Raw genomic sequence first — 20,198 nt, forward strand, 5'->3', positions numbered from 1 at the left:
GGCTGAAGAGCAGCAAAGGCTTGCTAAGAATGAGAACAGGCTCCAGTAAGCTAGGCTAAACTAGCTTTCCACTATGCTTTCCACACTTACAATGGGAGTCGACGTAAGTGTCGTAACTCTCTCTATCAATGGGTCTGCTAAGCACATATATCGCTGCTTATCAGAAATTATATTTTAAAATATATTTTTGTGAAAGGAAATGCCAGCTTCCGTTAGAGACTATATAGCATTCTGAGATTGTGGAATAGTTGTCTGGCTATGCGAGACTAGGCGTTGACTTACAGAAAAAACACTAAGATGGAGATGAGAGGTTTCAGCCCGACGGCAAAGACTCACAGCAACAATCTTAACAGCGCTCAGAGTTCATCTCTGCTGCCCCTGCTGGAGGAGAGAGAGAAGGGCCGGGCTTGTTGTTGCTCCGCCTCCTCCTGGCTGCCCTGCTTGCTGCGGCGGCGCGCGGCTCCGCCCCTGTCCCAGTCGGTGGGCGTGGCCTCGTCGTCCCAGATGCTGGAGGTCTCCGTGTCGCTGAAGTAGCCCGGCTCGCCTGTGTAGTGGGTGGGGAAGAGCAGCAGGGGCTCCACGGAGAACGCCTTCAGGTCCCGCCGCTGGAAGTGACGCGAGTAGTCCTCCCTGAGGAGAACCAAGATCACAGGGGGTGGCAGGGACGTGCAAGGAATGTTAAGAGAGGCAGGGTCTAAAATTTTTAAAAGGGCCTTTTGGTGAAAATATATTGATATATTGATACCACGCTGAACTAAGCATAATCAAGTGAATACAGGAGATGGTGTGTACGGTATGGATTTCTACACAGAGAGGGAAATTCTTTCAACATAAGATGCTGCATTCAAGTTCAGGAGAGTTTGGACAAGGCAATTCTCTTGAATGCTGCCTTCAGGTATGGCATGGAAAGAGGACATTTGCATTTCTTTCACCAATGTGCAACATTGTTTTCTCATTCAACATGAAACAGTGTATAGAGGGTATCTGCACATTTCTAAGGTGACAATTTCAGGACTGTTTTAATACCTTTAAAATTACAAATCAAAAATTGGCCAAATTGTCAAATATTAGAGGCTGAAATTGTGAAAATAGCCGATCTACATACTCACAACGCCTTGCTTGGGAGCATGTAAATCGACCATTTTCACAATTTCAGCTACGGTTCTATTTCACAATAGAACCATGTTATACAAAATGTAATGCTTCAACTCTTAGTCGCGACCTGAAAAGGTTGAGAACCACTGATCTAGGCGTCTACATTTGAAGGATGCACAGTCCAGCTGATCATTTGTAGTAACTCACTTGGGGTGCTTGTCGAACATGATGGGCAGAAACTCGTCGACAGGGAGCATCTTGCTCAGGGGCCGGGCCTCCAGGAGTCTGCGGGCCCCCTGCAGAGACAGGGCGTATCCCAGGGTCCAGTAGGAGTAGTCTGGGTGCACCAGGTTACTGATGCCCTCCACACGGAGCTCTGGAACCATCACCTGCAGCCGCTTACGGCCAACATAACTGAGAGAGACAGAGAGAGAGAGAGAGACAGAGAGAGAGAGACAGAGATAGATTACAATGTTATAGAAAGATGGAAAAGAGATCATAAATAATGTAATATTAAAAACAAAACAAAAAAAAGAAAGAATAAGTGGTGTAATCTACGTAATGATACGCAGGAATACACTTTATAACCACTGAGAAAGCTCCAGGAGTTCTGTAAAACCACTTCAATCATGCATTAAAATCCAGGTATAAAGGTCCTGCACACTGCTCTTGCTCAGCAGCATCTGTTTTATTCTAATATTGACATGACGTTTTGGTCCTTCAGGACTTTCATCAAAGGTGTCTTCTTTTGTGACAACTTTCACTTTCTGTGATTTCATTTTGAGAATACCATTGCAATTAAATATGTTTTGCAAGATGAATGGATGGATTGATGGATGGATGGATGCATTGCAGTAAAAAAGGTTTGCAGAATAAGGCATCACCTCTCCAACATCCATTCACACTCCATTCATACTAAAAGGCAAGGATCACACCACTCCATGCAAAGCAGTTCCTACAAAGTCTGATAACAACCAGGAGATTGGAAACATTCTCATATGGGGAAATGCTTCATGATCTGTCAGCATTCTGGGCATCAACACAACTAAGCCAACGCCTATTCAGGCGGTTCAGTTTTTGTGAAGAGCAAGCAGTGATTTCCTTGAGGACCAACACAGTGAGACTGAAAGCCTAAAACCACTCATATGATGCATGCAGAGTAGACCACCCCTTGCAGCACGGCTAAAAAGGGGTTTCAGACTTACGGACAATATATGCATGGATAAAATATCAAAAATGTTGTTTAATGTAAAAGAATGATGATATTCAGGCATGTACTTTCTTCAAACTGAAAGAAAGTACATCACAACATGGTTGTGCCATGCAAGCAAGGCTTGCATGGCAAGCCTTGTATGCATGGGTGTGAATTAAGTCTACATAATTTCCGGAAGATATGGGGTCCATATATTGGATCTATTGACAGCTGATCGACATAATAAAGAGGATCATCAAACATGCCTAATTGAATCCCATTCTTGTTCACCAAATGCTTTTGAGAAGATCTGTGTTCTGTGGGGGGAGGGAAGTGGAGCGGCTGAGCTAATTGTGGGCTCGCCTGGAAGGCGAGCACACGTATGTTATCTTCATTATTTATTTCTATACTATACTAGTCAGTATCTCCTCAAAACTTTGGCGCGATTCATCTCCTACACGCTTACACCTTTCAACACCATTCACATTTTTATGTGTTCAGCTTACTGAGGACACGTGTGCTTGTATTTTTTGTTTTGAAATGTTTTGTAGAATAATTATAAAAAAATAAAAATGTTTAACTTTAAGCACCCAATGCATTTCCAATGGGTTTAGTGAGTGGGGACAGAGTGGAGAGAAGGATAATAGACCCATGTTTATGTTAAGGCGCTGTGGCTGCAGTGTTCACACTTCAGATATGCTATCTATATCATTGCGTTCACACAGGTCTGCTCTCTGATTTGATCCAAATATCTAAGCTGTGTGATGTATATATTCTGAGTTAAAACTACAATTATCTATAAATGTCCCTCTCCACTCTACTGATTGAGACAGCTGTGATTAAAGGCCTGTCTGTCATTGGCTGTTCGGTGGTGCTGCAAAGTAACCAAGTACATTTACTCAAGTATATACAAGTACTTGTACCTACAGTAAATTTTTGAGGTACTTTTACTCTACTTTCCATTTTTGTTACATATACTCGACTATAAATACAGCATTTGACAGCTTCAGTTACTTTGCAGATTTTATTATTAATAAAAAAACATAGATGGACCACTTAATACTGCTATGAAGTTGATCTACAATGTACACACACACACACACACACACACACACACACACACACACACACACACACACACACACACACACACACACACACATTACTGTGGAGACGTTTGCTTGTATTTGTCTTTGAGACATGTTTTGTAGTGTTTTAGAAATTTTACTTAAAAAGAATAAGGTTTTAGGATCCCGGGCAATGGGATTTACAGTATATATCCTAGAACCCGCAGGGACACTCAGCCGTATTAGTGGTTGTTGTTGGTTGTCAGGGAGATATCACAACCAATGCATTTTCAAATCAGATCCACAAACACAATAAAAGTCATGCTCCACTCCTCAGTCTGGAGTGGCCACATAGAACGCCTTGGTTATAGACATAGTGGAGGACAGATGTGATCTGGGATTGTTAACCTACAGTATATGCACTCAATATACACCTCTAGAACACATAGAATATGTACAGTAAGGTTCGGTAGAGTACAGTAAAAGTACAGTAAGGTTCAGTAGAGTACAGTAAAGTACAGTAAGGTACAGAAAGGTACAGTACAGTAAGGTATAGTAGAGTACAGTACAGTAAGGTATAGTAGAGTACAGTACAGTAAGGTACAGTAAAGTACAAAACAATACAGTAAGGTACAGTAGAGTACAGTAAAGTACAGTAGAGTACAGTAAAGTACAGTATAGTAAGGTACAGTATAGTAAGGTACAGTAGAGTACAGTACAGTAAGGTACAGTACGGTACGGTACAGTAGAGTAGAGTACAGTATAGTATAGTACAGTAAGGTACAGTACAGTACAGTAATTACAGTAGAGTACAGTAAAGTACAGTACAGTAAGGTACAGTATACAGTAAGGTACAGTAGAGTACAGTAAAGTACAGTAAGGTACAGTACAGTAGAGTACAGTAAAGTACAGTAAGTTACAGTAGAGTACAGTGAAGTACAGTAAGGTACAGTACAGTAGAGTACAGTAAAGTACAGTAAGTTACAGTACAGTACAGTACAGTAAGGTGCAGTACAGTATAGTAAGGTACAGTACAATACTGTAAGGTACTGTACCTTACAGTACCTTAAAGTATCCTATTTGTTGGGTTGGAAGCGAGCCCACACTGTTTCGAAGGAACAGTATTTCTAGTGTGTAAATGTAATCTATAAGTATGACTGTTTTTTGTTTGTTTGTTTGTCTTTTGTTTTTTAATATACTTGTTTGTATTTGTGCATTCTTATTTCTTTGTTCTTGTGTTTCTTTTTCTGTATAAAATTGTTTGTTCTGTCCAAAAGGATTATATATGCCTGTTCACTATTTCTTCAAATGCATATGTTCAAATCTGAAAAGCAATAAAAAGTATTAATCACAAAAAAATCATAACCATGCACACAATGCAATAAACTAGACTACTATGAAGAGAAGGAAAGACATCTCACATGAGGTCCCAGTCCAGCCGCGCGCTCCGCACGTTGTCCATGATGGCCGCCAGTCTGCCGCGGAACCTGGGTTCAAACCTCACATCATCCTCCAGCACAAGCACCTGCTGCAGTTCCTGCTTCACCACCTAGGGGGAGACACACACCACTACCTGGCTGGCTCACACACTCTCAATTCATCTTTGAGGAAGGTAACATAAAAAGGTAACATCCCCTGCTTTGCTGCGTAGAAGTTAGGTTGACAGTTATTGATATCTGAAGAACATTGCAAATCAAACATGAAGTTGCTGTCGGGCAGAAGCCTATACATTTTTTTGTGTTTTTCTGTAAATGAATGCCCTACTTGATCATACTACTGCAGTCTGACACAAAAGCATCAAAAGTAGATCCATAAGCTCGAAATGCGGTGCAACGGGACACGCTTTGAGCTTGTCTATTGAGCTGCTACTTTTGTTACTTTTGAATTTGAATCCTGAAAAGTGTCAGTTTTGGACATATGGGGTTTCCACCCGACAACAGAGATAATCAATAAGTGACAATAGGACAAGAAATGGTTTAAGCATTCCTACATTTCAAACACATGTGGTCTTTGCCAGACCCATGAAATGGGTAGGCCTACATAAGCAAATGTCGGTCCGGGTTTTCTATATAAAGGGTATATATGATGATGACATGATGATGACATGCCTACAAAAGGCATGATGTCATAAATGATGATGACAGACAAGGGGTTGGCAGAACCGGGGTCTGGCACCAGGTTGACCTGGTCTAGTTTATATAGATCTTATTGTAAAAGGTGTACAGCAGTTTTCACACCTGTTTCCAGATGTTGTAATGACTGAGGAAGCAGCCGGTCTCTCCCCTGGTCAGGACGCGGCCTGAATACGGATCTTTGTATCCGGGCAGCATGTCGATGCCCATCGCCTGGAGCTGGGAAGAGTTCAAGGCTCTGCAAATGAACAAAAGTCAATTTTCTAGTCATAAACTTGTTGAGTCAGCCAATTGTTGTGCCCAGCAAATTGTCTCTCCATGCCTGAGCCCTGAGGCTATGAATAATCCTGGCTAGAATGAACAGTCACTTGAACAGACCACTACTCTGTCTGCCATTGACCAACCGGGCGACTGACATTCAAGTGCGATCTGCTAGATAACGTTGGTGGATACCGATCTTATCCAATCAGGAGACAGAAACCCATACCGGATACAGGATAAACGAGTAAAATTGGAAGTGATGAAACAATGAAAAGGGGAGTAGAGTAAAATTGGAACTGGAGCACTATAAAATTCAAGCTGATAAATGATTTGTGTGGGGTTCTAAATAGCTTCAACATTGTAACAATTGTATTTTTATTTTTAGTATGTATTTATTTAAGAAAACACATCAACTCTTCTAATAAGGCAGTGGATGCGATTGTAGCTTGTAGATATGCTATATAACTTGTTTTTAATCGTGAAAGAAATCTGAAAATGTTGGAATATGTTTTGAAACATTTTTACAACACACATCTTGTACGGGGGTCCCTGGGACAAGATATTTTCAGATGGGGGTCCGGGGGCCAAATACATAATTGCCTCTGGTGGGTCATAAACTGTTACTTTCCAGAATTCAAAAAGCAGTAGCAGTAGCAAGAAGTAGCAGATCGACAAGCTCAAAATGCTACTTCGCACAGCGCTTCGAGCTCCTGGATCTGCTACTTTTGAGTGACACTGTAGTGTAGTATGATCAAGTAGGGCTTTCATTTATGGAAAAACACAAAGATTTTTAGAAAATGGATTCTCCCCTACAGCAACAATATCAATGTGGGGGTCCTTGGGTCTGAGAGCTACTGTGTTTAAGGTAACGGGGTTGGTCTGTCATGCCATACTTGCCATCCACGGCCTCTGTCAGCGTAGTGTGGATGCCCAGGACAGCCAGGCTGCTCAGCATTCTCTCCCTGCGGTCCCAACGCCGCTTCAAATTAATCAGAAAGATCTGGGAGCGGAGCGGAGGAAGAAGAGAAGCTTTTTGAACCGTTCAGCTACCCTGCCAATCACAACACTCCAAATTCCACCCTCATCGCCACTTCTTAACTTAGCTTGAGGACCTTGATTCAGCTCTTTCAAGAATTCCCGTACCTCATCAAATCCCAGCCTTGCCGGCTCTTTGGGCCTGTGGTGCACGTAGCGAGAGGGCTCCACGGCGTAGACGACTGCGAAAGAAAGGGCAAAGCCTGTATCACATCAACTCATGTCAACTCTGATACAGTGAGAAGTGCATTGATAGCCACCATTAACAAAAAAAGGATGTCCGTCGTCTTATCAATTGCGCTGTTCTTTGCCAGATATGAGCGTGCTCCATGAAATAAGTGTGTTTGTGAAGTGCCTGCATGTCTCTCTCGCTCGAAATCAATGTTAATAAAATAATCAATTTGGAGGGGGAAAAAAATAGATGGTTGCAGCCCTAATATCAGGCCTACTGTATAAGAAGTCCTTGAGCATTTCTCTCACATACGGAGGAGCGACTGTGGTGGACTTCAAAAGACAGAGAGGGGCGTAGGCGCTGACAGAGACGTGAGAATTCTGTCACGGCTGTGAGAGTGAAAAGAACCACATGTCCTCGTACGGAGACGCAGGCTGCAGAGAAAGAGGAAGCAGCGAAGCACATAAAAGAGCATGAGAGCATTTAGAAATGGGAAGGAGATATAAAAATATGAGCATATGTGGACAGCCCGCAGACAGGAAGAAAGCAGAAAGAATGCAGTAGGTTCCCAGGCCTTTTCAGCTCCAGACCCAAAAGAGAATCTGGAGTCTCAGGGGACCCAAGAGTACCAAAATACATTATGAATTAATCACATAAAACGTTGAGTTTGTATATATGCACATTTTACACACTATATCATTGAAATAGAAATAGAAATTCTGAAACATTTTTGAAAAATAAGAAGAAAAAAAAATCTGAAACAATCGCAGCCCATAAAAACAGGTCTGTGACCCAACATGAGGTTGTGACCCTATATGTTTGGGAAACACTGGATTAGAGTGCAGACCTTTGCCAAGGTCTTATCATCTTCAGTGACTCTTGCTGACATGACCTTACTGGGTAGAAACTACAGAAAGGTCACGTCGGCGGTCACCAAACCCATTAGGTTCCCTCTTGGGAGCACCAATGAGCACTGCGCTGCAATTCTTGTGTTGAAAAAAAGGATCAACAGTTGTACACGGTGTTGGAGAGACCTTAAGCCTTTTACTTGATCCATGAGTCCCTCAGGGCTCTATACTAGCCCACCTCATGTTTTCGGTCTACAGTATATCTTTGCCAAAAATAAAAGATCTACAAGCTCACAACATGTCATGTAGCAACACTTTGTGAGCTTGTAGATCTGCTATTTTCACCAAATGTTTGCTCCAGAATAGGGACGCTATCGGACCAAATCATCTAACCATAACATTAGTCATATTACAGTGTCACACAAAAGTAGAAAAAATTGACAAGATACAAGCTCACAACATGTAACGATGCGACACCAGCTATTTTCCATTTTCACTATGTCTTTCAAATCTTGAAATTGAAAGTGATGATGTTTTTTGTAAATATTGAACCAATGAAAAGTATTAAAATGTGCTTGTGACTAAATAATAACTACACTGGATCCATTGGAGATAAAAATCATATCAAAAGGGGGTCAGTGGCCTGATGCATATCAACCACATTGAAAAAAATCATGGTTTATATAATAATATAAGTGCTTACTCAGTGCCTCTGTCAGGGTGTGGGTGAAACTCTCCTCTTCTTCCTCCACAGATTGATCTGCTTTGAGGGGCAGTGGCAAATACCCATAATGCTCCTTGTTGCACACGTACATCTGTACTCCTGCGGAGGCGACAGAAAAGACGAGGACATTCAGATGGACGAAGTTCAATAAATCCATTGAAACAGCTGTTCATTCTTTCTGTATGGAATTAAATGGCAATGGAAATTGTATGTGTCCTAGGGAGCGTATATAAACGCATATAAACAGTGTATGAAGGGGAAAAGTGTGTGCTCTTTTTTTTTTTGTATTTTCATACACATTGCAATTCAGTAATAATGCTGGGGATCATTTAAGCATTTCTATATGTTAACCACTTAAAGGAGTAGTTCACCCAAAACATTGCTTATTTTCTATAAATTACACACAACATGAATCCTTAAATTCATGTAGACTTTTCTGTTTTTGTCACATTCCTAAGCCAATAATTTGATGACCAGGTCGACTCAAAGGAGACTCTTCGAGTCTCCACTCCGCTGGTCATCAAATTGCCTTGCAATGCGACGAAAACAGATAAATGGTAAATGGTGCATTTATATAGCGCTTTTTATCCAAAGCGCTTTACAGAGATTGTGCATTACATTCACCCATTCACGCACACATTCATACACCGGTGGCGGAGGAAACCATGCAAGGCACCAACCTGCTCACCGGGAGCAATGTAGGGTTCAGAGTCTTGCCCAAGGACCCTTCGACATTAACTCAGGGGGAGCCCGGATTCGAACTGGGAACCCTTCGGGAACCCTCCGTGCTCTAATAACAGTTTCTCTACCCCTGAGCTATGCCGCCCCACGCCCTAGATAAGTCTTTGTGAATTGAACTGATGATTCCAGCTCTCTATACTTAGTAAAACAGGCCTGAGTTTGCGCTGTACTTAACATGCTCTTGTTTCCTTCTACACCAAATCTCCCCACCAGTGATAGCCGATCTACAAGCACACACAACGTGTTGCATCAATGTGACCCATTGTGAGTTTCCTCACTCGGTTGACAGACACGGCTGCGTGTGTGGTCTGACCTGCCTGTCGTGCGGAGAAAGCGAAGGCCATGATGTCGTCCAGGTGGTAGCGGTAGTCGGGGTGCGGGGGGTGAAAGGCCAGCGCTCGGCTGGCGCTGCGCCGCAGGTCCAGCAGGAAGGTGGAGTGCACCATGGGCACGGCGAAGCAGCCCTGCCGCTCCCACCTGCGGATGGGGATGTACTCCGGGGTGCGCTTGTAGTAACCCTGGTGAGGTGGCGAGAAGATCCAGGAGGATTTGTCAACAGAGCCATTACTGTGACTCAACCTGTAGGTTCGGGACCCCCAGGGGCAACCGCAACCCCACATGATTTTGGGCATGAAGTGACAATTTAAGGACAGAAAATTAAATAAAATAAAATAAAGACTGCATAGAATGTCATCAACAAAGCTCACAAGCTCACAACGCCTCGCAACACAAGGCGTTGTGAGCTTGTATATTGGCTAATTTGGCTAACTTCTTCTTATTGTCACTAGTTTGGGTCCCGGGGAGATTTCTCTTTAGGGTCTCCAACTAAAAAAGAACCACTGCTCTAGACAAAAGGAAACTCCCTTTAACCTGGGAGAGATATGGCTTTGCCTTTTAGGTCACGACTGTGAGTCATTCTGCTACACATGTCCGCCTTTTATGCCCAGCCTGGGATTTGAACCCGGGTCTCCCGCATTGAAAGCCAACATCTTATCCACTAGCCCAAAGGGAATTCCCTGTATAACAAAGATTACAATGGGAATATAGACATAACAATTTTAACAAAAACATTTAAATTATACCACATTTAAAGTTAACTCTGGTGATAGCGCTTGAAGGAGTTCTCCTTACCGCTGTGTTACTTTTCAGCTGTTTCCTGTAATACCCGCCCACCCCCAGCAGTGTGTAGCCCCTATAGATCATGTCAACAGATAAATTCCATTGACCAAATCTGTAGAGGGCGCAGCTGAGTAACAAAAAAAAGGCTAATTTAAAGTGAACTGGATGAGTGTACCTGAGCGTTCATGCCACTCCAGAAGTTGGAATAGAGAGCTCTGGACTCCAACATGGGTGCCACCAGGGTCAAGTTCTCTGCTATCAAGTCTGTCAGCACCCAGCGATTTGTCAGCAAGTTATCACTGTCTACAAACTGGAAAACAGGGGAGAGACACACAGATTGGTTACAATGATTCAGTTAGTTTTTGGTGGATTGTACATTTTAAATCTAAAATAGCCAAAGTAAAAAGTGGTGAAACTGATTTTAATCCTATACCGATTCTATTTGATGGGAACCCTCAAGGACCCCTAGGGGTCCACGGATTTTTCAAAAATAGAAGATCTACAAGCTCATAGCACGGCATTGGTGCCACGCTATGAGCTTGTATATCTGCTATTTTTTGAATAGCTAAGGTATAAAATAATGGTTAAAGTGTTTAAAATCCAAAGTGACACATGATGCTTTCCAGGTCTCTTTCAGTGGGTTAAAGGTATAGTTGTAGCATGTTACTAGTATGTAGTCGGCCCAGAGTTTCCTGGCTGCACTGAGGGCTGCCTGCTTTAATGTCATCACATGGTAGAAGCGAGAATCGGGCCAGTGCTTCGGCCCTTGTTCATCTGCATAGGAGCTGAAGGGGAGAGAGAGAGAGAGAGAGAGAGAGAGAGAGAGAGAGAGAGAGAGAGAGACTTAATGAAATAATCATTCAGCTGTAATTGAGTCTAATCACTGTTAATGAAATGAGTGTGTTTTCAAAGGGGAGAGGGAAATATAATAATAAAATGTCAGTCTGACTCAGTTAATCGTTGTGATTATCAAAGAAAGACTTTTCTGGTGTCAGTATGAGGCAATGAGGAGGTTGAATATTTTAATTTTAATATCATATTTCACCATTCAGTCTGTTCGACATTTCTGAAATACTCATCTTTTTTTGTAACAGTTAATTGAACTAATTGATTTGATTTGATTATATAAACAGATTTGATAATTTAATCAAAGAAAATCATGATCTATCTTTTCTCCTGGGTTAAGGATATGTCACAGACTACAATCCTCTGTACTTTAACCGCTGTTTTCGTCTGCACCAAATCTCTTTGCCAAAAAATAAATGAATAGATAGATCTACTTTGGTTGTTATTTTCTCCCCAAATGTGAATTCAGCTGAACTCAGTCCAGTGTGTGCTCACCTGGGCTGCTCCATGGGCCTCCACTCCACAGAATGGTAGAGGTGTTGAACTGACCGGAGCCACTCCTGGAGCATGGCTGTGCTGTTGTCCACATTGTGGTCACACGCTGCCCTGAGGGAACACAGAGCAGAGCTTCTCAAACTATCACCCATATAGGGATACATTTTATCCTTCCCATTAAGTCGCTTTTATTCATTTTTGAAAAGCATTTCCTGTGAATGCATTTTATTTGATTTAGTTTTATTATTATATTCAGAGTTCTCTCAACACAGTCGATAGAGGCTATATACTGTATACTTACATTTACAAATGGTACAGACATGCTTTTAAACTACCGGTACATTGATAAGACACAATATCAGCAGCACAAATCGCAGTCTTGTAATGCTTGTTTTCTCTAATAAATATTCCTATTCAAGGCAACCATTGTATGCTTTATTTTTAAATATCATCTCTGTCGGGTGGAAACCTCATGTGTCCAAAACTGTTACTTATCAGGATTCAAATTCAATCAACAGCAAAAGCAGCAGATCTTCTAAGCTCAAAATGCGTCGCTTCGTGCCGTGTTTAGAGTTTGTGGATCTGCTACTTTTTTTTACTTACGTGTTTATCCCACGATTTTGTAACCCATTTTTCACCCAGTGCCAATTGCCTAAACTGTAATCCGGGGCGCTACTCTCCCTCTGCCAACCTGAGAGGGGAGAGCCCCGAACTGAGCTCATGCTTCCTTCAATGCACGAGGAGTGAGCACGCTGCTTCTTACCACCTGACAGGGGGGAGTTTCCGCAGTAGGACATGCGCATGGAACGAAGGAACACTTTATTCCAACCAGCTACTTTCCTCTCCATCAGGCACCGCAGCTGACCAGGGGGAGGCAGTATAGAGACAGTGATTACTGCATGTTCTTTGTGAGGGTATACCTACCCTAGGGGACACGGGGAGAACATGCAAACTCCACACAGAAAGGCTCTTTCGCCAACCCCACCTAGGGTATGGACACTGATGACGCAGAGGAGAGAACACGGCCCCTAGCCCTCACAGCTGGGGCTGGGGTGCAAGGTTTGATTCCTTGGCAGGAATCGAACCAGGGATCTTCTAGCTGTGAGACAACAACACTTCCTACCGACTGTGCCACCGTGCCCTTGATCTGCTACTTTTGATGCTTTTGAGTGACACTGTAGTATGCTCACGTTAGGCGTTAATTCATGAAAGAAATGTTAGAATATAAAAAGTTAGAATCTGCCCGACAGCAACGATATTCTTTATTTCAGAAATCCAATCAGTTTGAGAACCCCTGTATTAAAGGCTCACATGGAGCAACATTGATAGATGTCATCATTCTCATTCACAGGGCACTGCCAAGCCCCCAAGACCCCCCCTCCCCTCCCCTCCCCTCCCCTCCCCTCCATCTCTTTTCCTCTCTTTCTGCTCCAGAAGGACTGTTTACTTTTCTCACCTGCACAGTAAAATCCTGAGTGTGCATTTAACTCTCTGAGAGTTAAATGAACACTCAGCATTTTACTGTGTGTATGAGGAAAGAGGTCAGTTAGAGGCTAAGAGTAATATTGCAGTTTAATATTATTACTACAATTTTAATATTACCGGATGCACAAAATAACAATGTTGTCTGATTTCTGTTATCTATACATATTTTACTACTAGTCCATATAGTTTCTAAGGCACAGCCATGCAACAGCATGCAAACAAAATTAGTTTGCATGCTGTTGCATTATATCATATTTATATCATATTATATCATATCATATCATATCAATATCACGATCATATCATCATATATCATTACATTAAATAGACCGTTGCTGGTCCTGTGTTATAGTCAGGTGTCATGGGCTATAGCAATAATTAATTAATCTTTGACAGTAGGCTACTATATTAATGGACCAATCATGGATTTTACCAGACGGCGATGCGATCCTTGGGATAGTCCAATCTGTCAATGCATCCCAGGAAATATGGCAGGCTGTGCTCCGCGTTGCGAGCCACGATGCTGATCAATACTTTAGGCTTCAGCAGCGATGATTCCAATCTTTCCCCCTCCTCCTCCTCCTCCTCTTGAGGATCGATAGAAGAAGGCACTTGTTGTGTGCAGGTGTGCCGGAGGAGGAGTAACCCTGTCAGGATGACTGAGAGCAGTCGCAATCCCACAAATCCCAAAGGCATCATTTATTATTTCCAAACAGCTCTGCTTTTTATTTCTGTTCACAGCGCAGAGCAGTGGGAATGAGAGAGAGCACGAATGAATGCCAGCGTGGAGGTGGGCTGCTGTGATGTGTGGACAGGTGGTACACCCATCCCACACCCACACCCGTACCATCCCGACACACCAGACCGCACCCCACCCACCCTGCCACAACTGACTAGCATTTGGGCTATTTCGTTTTATTTCGTCTGAATTAATTAATTTTGCCATTAATGTTTCAGTGCCTTTGTTGTTCATTTAAATTATTATGTTTACCGTTCACTTCATGGAGACTCAAAATATTAACATAAATAATAATAACCTTTCAAAACAGTGTTACAAAGTTATTATTACCGGAGAATCAATTCACGGAAGATAATGCAATAAAACACAATGTAACAATAACAGAAGATAACTACTAGATAGTATAGCTTGGAATGGAAATTATTTCCCCTACTAATTCATCTTTACTGGATTGGGATCATCTCACATTACAGTTTGCAGATCCGGTTTCAGAGCGGATGACAAAATACTGTGTTTGCTCATGTATGTGTGCGTGGAGATTACCGGATACAGTAGGCGGGCTCTCAACAGGATGTAGGTTTTGAGCAGTAAATGGTAGACAAAAACGGGAGGTTAGTTTTGAGGTTTCGACAAGAGCGGTAACATTTTCCACCCGGACCATTTATAATGTCGCACGCCGACGAACCAATGAAAACAAGCGGACACACATGTCCATAACAACAGCATGGTGTGCTGGTTGAGCTCATTTATAGCTTGATTCACATTAAATATTAATTTGATTAATTACATGTTATTATAGACAGTGTACAAAATGTCAGCTAAAGCAGACGTGGATGTGGCCGAGAAACCTTTACCTCCCAACTGGATGTTGCAGCACCCGATGGTAAGAGTGCATGCAAAAAGAAAGCGGTGACATTTTGACATGAATGACTTATTGATGATTGATGTACAGTTCTTAATGGAGCATTATTTATTCATATTTTGGTCTCAGTACGTGCACATGATGGATCTGGAGGTGGAGGACTCTTCTCAGGTTCATGCAGCTTTCCTTGTTTACATGGATCTGGTTGAGGGTGAGTTAGAACTTGGACATAACCTTTTAGTTAGTTTAATGCAGGGGTTTAAGTGGGGTCTGGGGGACACACACACTCAGGGGTCCCTGAGGGAATTCCCGGGGGTCCCCATCAGAATTAGTAATGTGTCAAAATCAGTTCAACCACTTTTACCATAAAAAAAATGCATATGTTTTGACACATTTTAACAACAAATCTTGCATGATGGGGATCCCCATGGCACAACATATTTTTTTTTTTGGGGGGGGGGGGGGGCTCTTCACATGACAGATGTTGTAACCCCCAATCTCATTCAAACATGCAGTACAAGGACTCTCATCTTTTTAGACCTGCTAGAAACTAGCATCATGCGACCCAGACGTTTTCAGTTCAAAACTCCTCCCTTAAAGGGGAAGACCACCCATTTTCAATATTGAACTACATTTATGTCATTAATATACCTTAGAGGAGTTGTGTGGAAATAATAAAAAAAAGTTCCCCCCCTTCTGTGTTGCCTAGAACTGGAGGATTGATTTTGGGGTTTGTATTGTAAAGTACAACTTGATGACATCACACATTGTAAATTACAATACAAACCCCAAAATCAATCTTCCAGTTCTAGGCAACACAGAAGGGGGGGGGGGGGAACTTTTTTTCTATTTCCACACAACTCCTCTAAGGTATATTAATGACATATTTCAATATTGAAAATGGGTGGTCTTCCCCTTTAAGTTGAGACACACACTCACACACTGCCACACACAAGATTTATGTTCTTGCACAGTAAAATCCCGGCATGAAATGTGTCCAAACGGAACACGTCAATTAAGTTCTGTTTGTAGTGTACACTCTTCAGAGTTAAATTAATTTAAGGCTCTTTTCTTTGTGTGTCATTGTGCTGATGGCAGTGCGTCGGTGGATGGATGTCTCTGCCTTCGTGTGTCCTGACCTCCAGCTGGTGTTGTTGGAAGGCAGGGAGAAGGATGGAGCTGCCATGCAAACTGTCCTGCCACTGCCTGTTCACACATCTCTGAGCCACAGGAGGTGAGCACGTTTTGTTTTGACAATGTGGACCAAATCAAATATCACAATATTATGTCTGACTAACTACATCAATGTAATTGTGGGGCTGATATTGGTGGCACCAATTTGGTGCTGCTTTCAGAAAATAATACATTGTTAAATAATAAATCAGTAATGTCTATAGGCTGCTATATTATCTAAGTTGGTGAAGGTAAATAATAGAAAAGCTACAACAGTGATTTAAGATCAGAAAATGCCATCACTTTACTGTAATGCTTTAAAACCAGTAAAAGACAATTAAATATGAACAATATCCAGACAATATCTGGTCTCCTATCAAAAATATTTATCCTCACTGTCGGGTGGAAAACCTCATATGTCCAAAACTGTTACTTTTCCGGATTCAAATAAAAAAATGGCAAAAGTCGCGCCTCGTTTCAAGCGTGTAGATCTGCTACATTTGATGCTTTTGTGTGACTGTAGTATGATCAAGTTGTAGGACTGTTAATCTACGAAAAAAGCACAAAAAGTTAGACTCATATGAATATGGAGATAAGAGGTTTCTCCCCTGACAGCGACGGTATCTGCAACCGCTTTGTCCCACCACTAGGGATGGGACGATAATCGTTATTATCGTTTATCTTGATTTAAAAAAAAAACGCTTACAATAATCGTATCGTGGAGATTTAGATTTATCGTGAAATTATCCTCCATCATGCACTGGGATAAATCCACCTCTTATTTGCCGACTTGCAGTGCATATCTGGTACCACTTAAACCCTCTATAATTGGTAAAACGGACCTGGAAATGATAGTCTTTTTTTCACCCTCTACCAAATCTCTTTACTCTTTTTGTGAGCTTGTAGATCCGCAATTTTTTTGGCAAATAAATGTTCTGCCCCAGGATAATGGATGTTGGGGATATTTTGATTATCGCGATAATATTGTAACTCACGATTTATTTGAATCACAATCACTCGTGACATGAAATTTTCATATGGTCCCATCACTACCCACACCCAGCATACGGCAGGTGCTGGACAGAGGACGTCCCATGCTGCTGTGCGCCGTGGCGTCTGACTCCAGCCTGGTGTACCAGAGGATGACCGACGGCTTGGTGACGCCCGACCCTCCCGCGGGTCCCTTCCAGGAGCAGGGCCGCCGGCAGCACCGCAAGAGGCGGCAGCAACGCTGACCGGCACAGAGCGAATGAGACCGCAAACCCTGCTGCTGATGGGACTTCATAATCAACCATTATGTCTGACTGTGTGAGAGCGCTGCAGGCAACATGGGAAAATTAGAAAGTAATGATGCATGGTGACCTGCTATGTAGTTAAAGAGCTCATAGCCTGTGTGTGTGTGTGTGTGTGTGGTCCCTCTCAGGACGACAACAACACAACAACAACGATGAGGTACTATGAAAGCAATGCATCCAGAGCAGATTTGACGACAGCTGATCTACAACAGCGATTCCCAACCTCTGGGGCGGTTCTCACTGGTGGGCCGTGACCCCCTATTAATTGGCAAAACACTAAGATTCGATTGATAGTATAACATCATAGACTGTAAAAGAATATGGACAGTGGAAAGCCATTGGTTTCTATGCTGCGCAAAATGAAGCTTTTTTGGACATGGTATGGGTGTTTTAATGGTACCCAAGGAATGCTATTGGCTGCCAGTGGTCACGTGCAACCGCAGGGATACATGGGACATTGTCTTGAGCTTGCCGAAAATAAAGCACACAAAGAAGAATCATCACAAGACTATGATCACAAGCCTCTCCTACAGCATACCCTGCTATATCATCGATAACATAAATCGGACCATATTTTCACAATACGCAAATCATGGTGATTTAAACTAGCAACAGGAACCATAAAGTATTTATGACAATGTTTATTAAGGTAAGAAAATCAAATGTAAAAGTTCAGGGGAAATGAATGTTATCCTATGGAGAACATGTTGCTTCTGGTGCCAGAACTAACGCGCAACTAGCGGCCAATCATTGGAACTTTCAGTTCCATGTTTGCTTCATTTTAAATCAGGACAACTACACCCCTGCATAACACTTTTCCCCTCCCCTTTTACCATTCACCCAACACTGTGGGTGTGGCTAACTTCAGCTGGGTCACCACCCACTATGACAACCAGGCATACTTGAACATACACCACCAGTTCATACTTGAACTGGTGGTGTAGCCACATAAAAACCTAATTCTTTCTGTATACTTTTTTTGAAAAAAAAAAAAAAAATCTTCCTCCTAGTTTAATCATAATACCTGATAATCATGTTTTAGGGAGGAAATAATCATGGCACTGCATCTTTAAGAGATTCAAAACAGTTAATTCCAAGGATCGACACTACGCCTCTGAGCTCATCAACACCCTTTATAAATGCCGTCAGGTTTTTCTGACAGGTGCTCATTGCATAACAAAGACAAAGATCATGTGTCTACGCAGGAAAATACATGGACTCTTGTTATTTATTTGAATATCTTCGAATGTTATTAGGTAGACGTGCCTTTTTTCCCTATTGTTTCTGCATTGTTCAGACTCAGCGATAATAAAACAGTTGAACACCTGTTTGGGCCTACTCTTTCCACACTTAGAATTGATCAGGAATCAATAAGGTAATCAATAGAAAAATAGGACTGATGACAAGCAGAATCGCTAATGGCGCGGCCGTAGCTGAAGTGGTATAGAGGCCCGTCAGGGAATCGGGAGGTCACCGGTTCGCCCACTCTGTGTTGAAGTGTCCCTTAACAAGACAGCTGTAATCCCCCCACCCACACGTGTGCTCAACATGACCATCTGAGCAGCCATCAGCTGGCTGAAGCTGAAAGTGAATTTCCCCCGTGGGATAAGTCAGGTCTGCCTTAATGATGTTGGTATCAATAAAATAATCAATTCCCATCCCTGGGTAAACTCAAAAGTGATTGAGTGACAACCAACGTGTGTCCAGGTTAATAGTTAATGACTTAAAATACCATGTCATCGTCATCTTTGGTTAAAACCCCAGAGAGCGGTGAGTTGTTGGTTTTGACTTCCTGAAAATGCTTGTTTTATTTTAATGTATTTTATTTTATTGGAAAAACAAAGATTTAACATAAAAAAATCTAACAAATAAACACATGGACAGGACATAAATACTTGTGAGATCAATACAGAATCAGACTAATACGCAGATTTACAGTATTATAGTCCCTTGTAGAGTAAATATCACCAAAGGAACAGATACTCAAACAGGTAACATCTGCAACCCTGTCTTGCATGTGCATGTGTGTATTTACCAATGTATCGGTGCAATAATAGTAATAAGTAGGATGGGACGATATGAAAATTTCATATCACGATTATGGTGACAAAATAAATCGTGATTTACTATATCGCAATAATCTAAATCCATTATTCTGGTGCGGAACATTTGCCAAAAAATAGCAGAGCTACAAGCTCACAACGGACGACGCGTTGTGAGCTTGTAGATCGGCAATTTTTTGGTAAAGACATTTGATAGAGTGAAAAAAGTATGTATATTATAGAGGGTTTAAGTGGTACCGGATATGCAGCTCGGCAAATAAAAGGTGAATTGATCCCAGTGCATGACGGAGTACGATATCACGATAAATCAAATCTCCACGATACGATTATCGTGAGTGTTCGATATACGATAATATCGATTATCGTCCCATCCCTAGTAATATGTAGTGAGGAGTAGAGACATTGACTAGAACACTTCGAACCCTGAGCCTTATTCAACACGAATACCCACATCATTACATACTGTAAATAGACAGACGAGACGCACGCTGTACTGTATGGCCAACATACTGTAAGAAAAATGGTATATACTGTAGTACTGTCCAGAAAGTGTCTTGGAATGTAGGAAGTGTCCTAATACTGATGTTGCTGAGGTTTGTTTGAGGAGGAAATATTCATAAAGCTGCAGGTGGAGGCATACTGTACTTTACTTTTTCTTTTTTTGTTCAGTGCTATCATAGAGCACTGTTGATTTATTCGATCATCCGTTTGTACATCTTGCAACAGTCTGTGTGTTTCAAACACCTTCTGGGAAGTCTCAGTGACATTGTCCAACCTGCCATTCCGCCTATATTCCAGTTATGAGATCACTAGGACAGTAGGACGTACTGTAGACAACAGTTGGGGTTGCTGTT

The 20,198-nt window shown here is 42.0% G+C and overlaps 2 protein-coding genes across 2 annotated transcripts; one reads left to right on the top strand and one right to left on the bottom strand.

Annotated features, from left to right (window-relative positions):
* Positions 1–356: 356 nt before the first annotated feature.
* Positions 357–13,764, bottom strand: LOC308285144 (procollagen galactosyltransferase 1-like; the record flags this gene model as incomplete). The annotated part of the gene is made up of 12 exons (XM_080725861.1): positions 13,646–13,764; positions 11,728–11,838; positions 11,054–11,171; positions 10,562–10,696; positions 9,581–9,785; positions 8,506–8,625; positions 6,891–6,964; positions 6,641–6,747; positions 5,592–5,724; positions 4,776–4,903; positions 1,303–1,509; positions 357–630 (listed from the first exon to the last, which is right to left on the bottom strand). Exons 2-12 carry the CDS (start codon positions 11,799–11,801, stop codon positions 357–359), a joined length of 1,575 nt encoding a protein of 524 aa, XP_080581987.1. The 5' UTR covers positions 11,802–11,838; positions 13,646–13,764.
* A 998-nt stretch (positions 13,765–14,762) lies between these two features.
* On the top strand, positions 14,763–17,340 carry tsen15 (TSEN15 tRNA splicing endonuclease subunit; the record flags this gene model as incomplete). Its single annotated transcript, XM_080725862.1, has 4 exons — positions 14,763–14,834; positions 14,943–15,024; positions 15,912–16,047; positions 17,050–17,340. The coding sequence occupies 4 exons, from the start codon at positions 14,763–14,765 to the stop codon at positions 17,219–17,221; spliced, it is 462 nt and encodes a 153-aa protein (XP_080581988.1). The 3' UTR covers positions 17,222–17,340.
* Positions 17,341–20,198: the final 2,858 nt, after the last annotated feature.

The sequence above is a fragment of the Nannobrachium achirus genome (assembly GCF_963921795.1).
Source record: "Nannobrachium achirus genome assembly, chromosome: 5".
NCBI lineage: Eukaryota > Metazoa > Chordata > Actinopteri > Myctophiformes > Myctophidae > Nannobrachium > Nannobrachium achirus.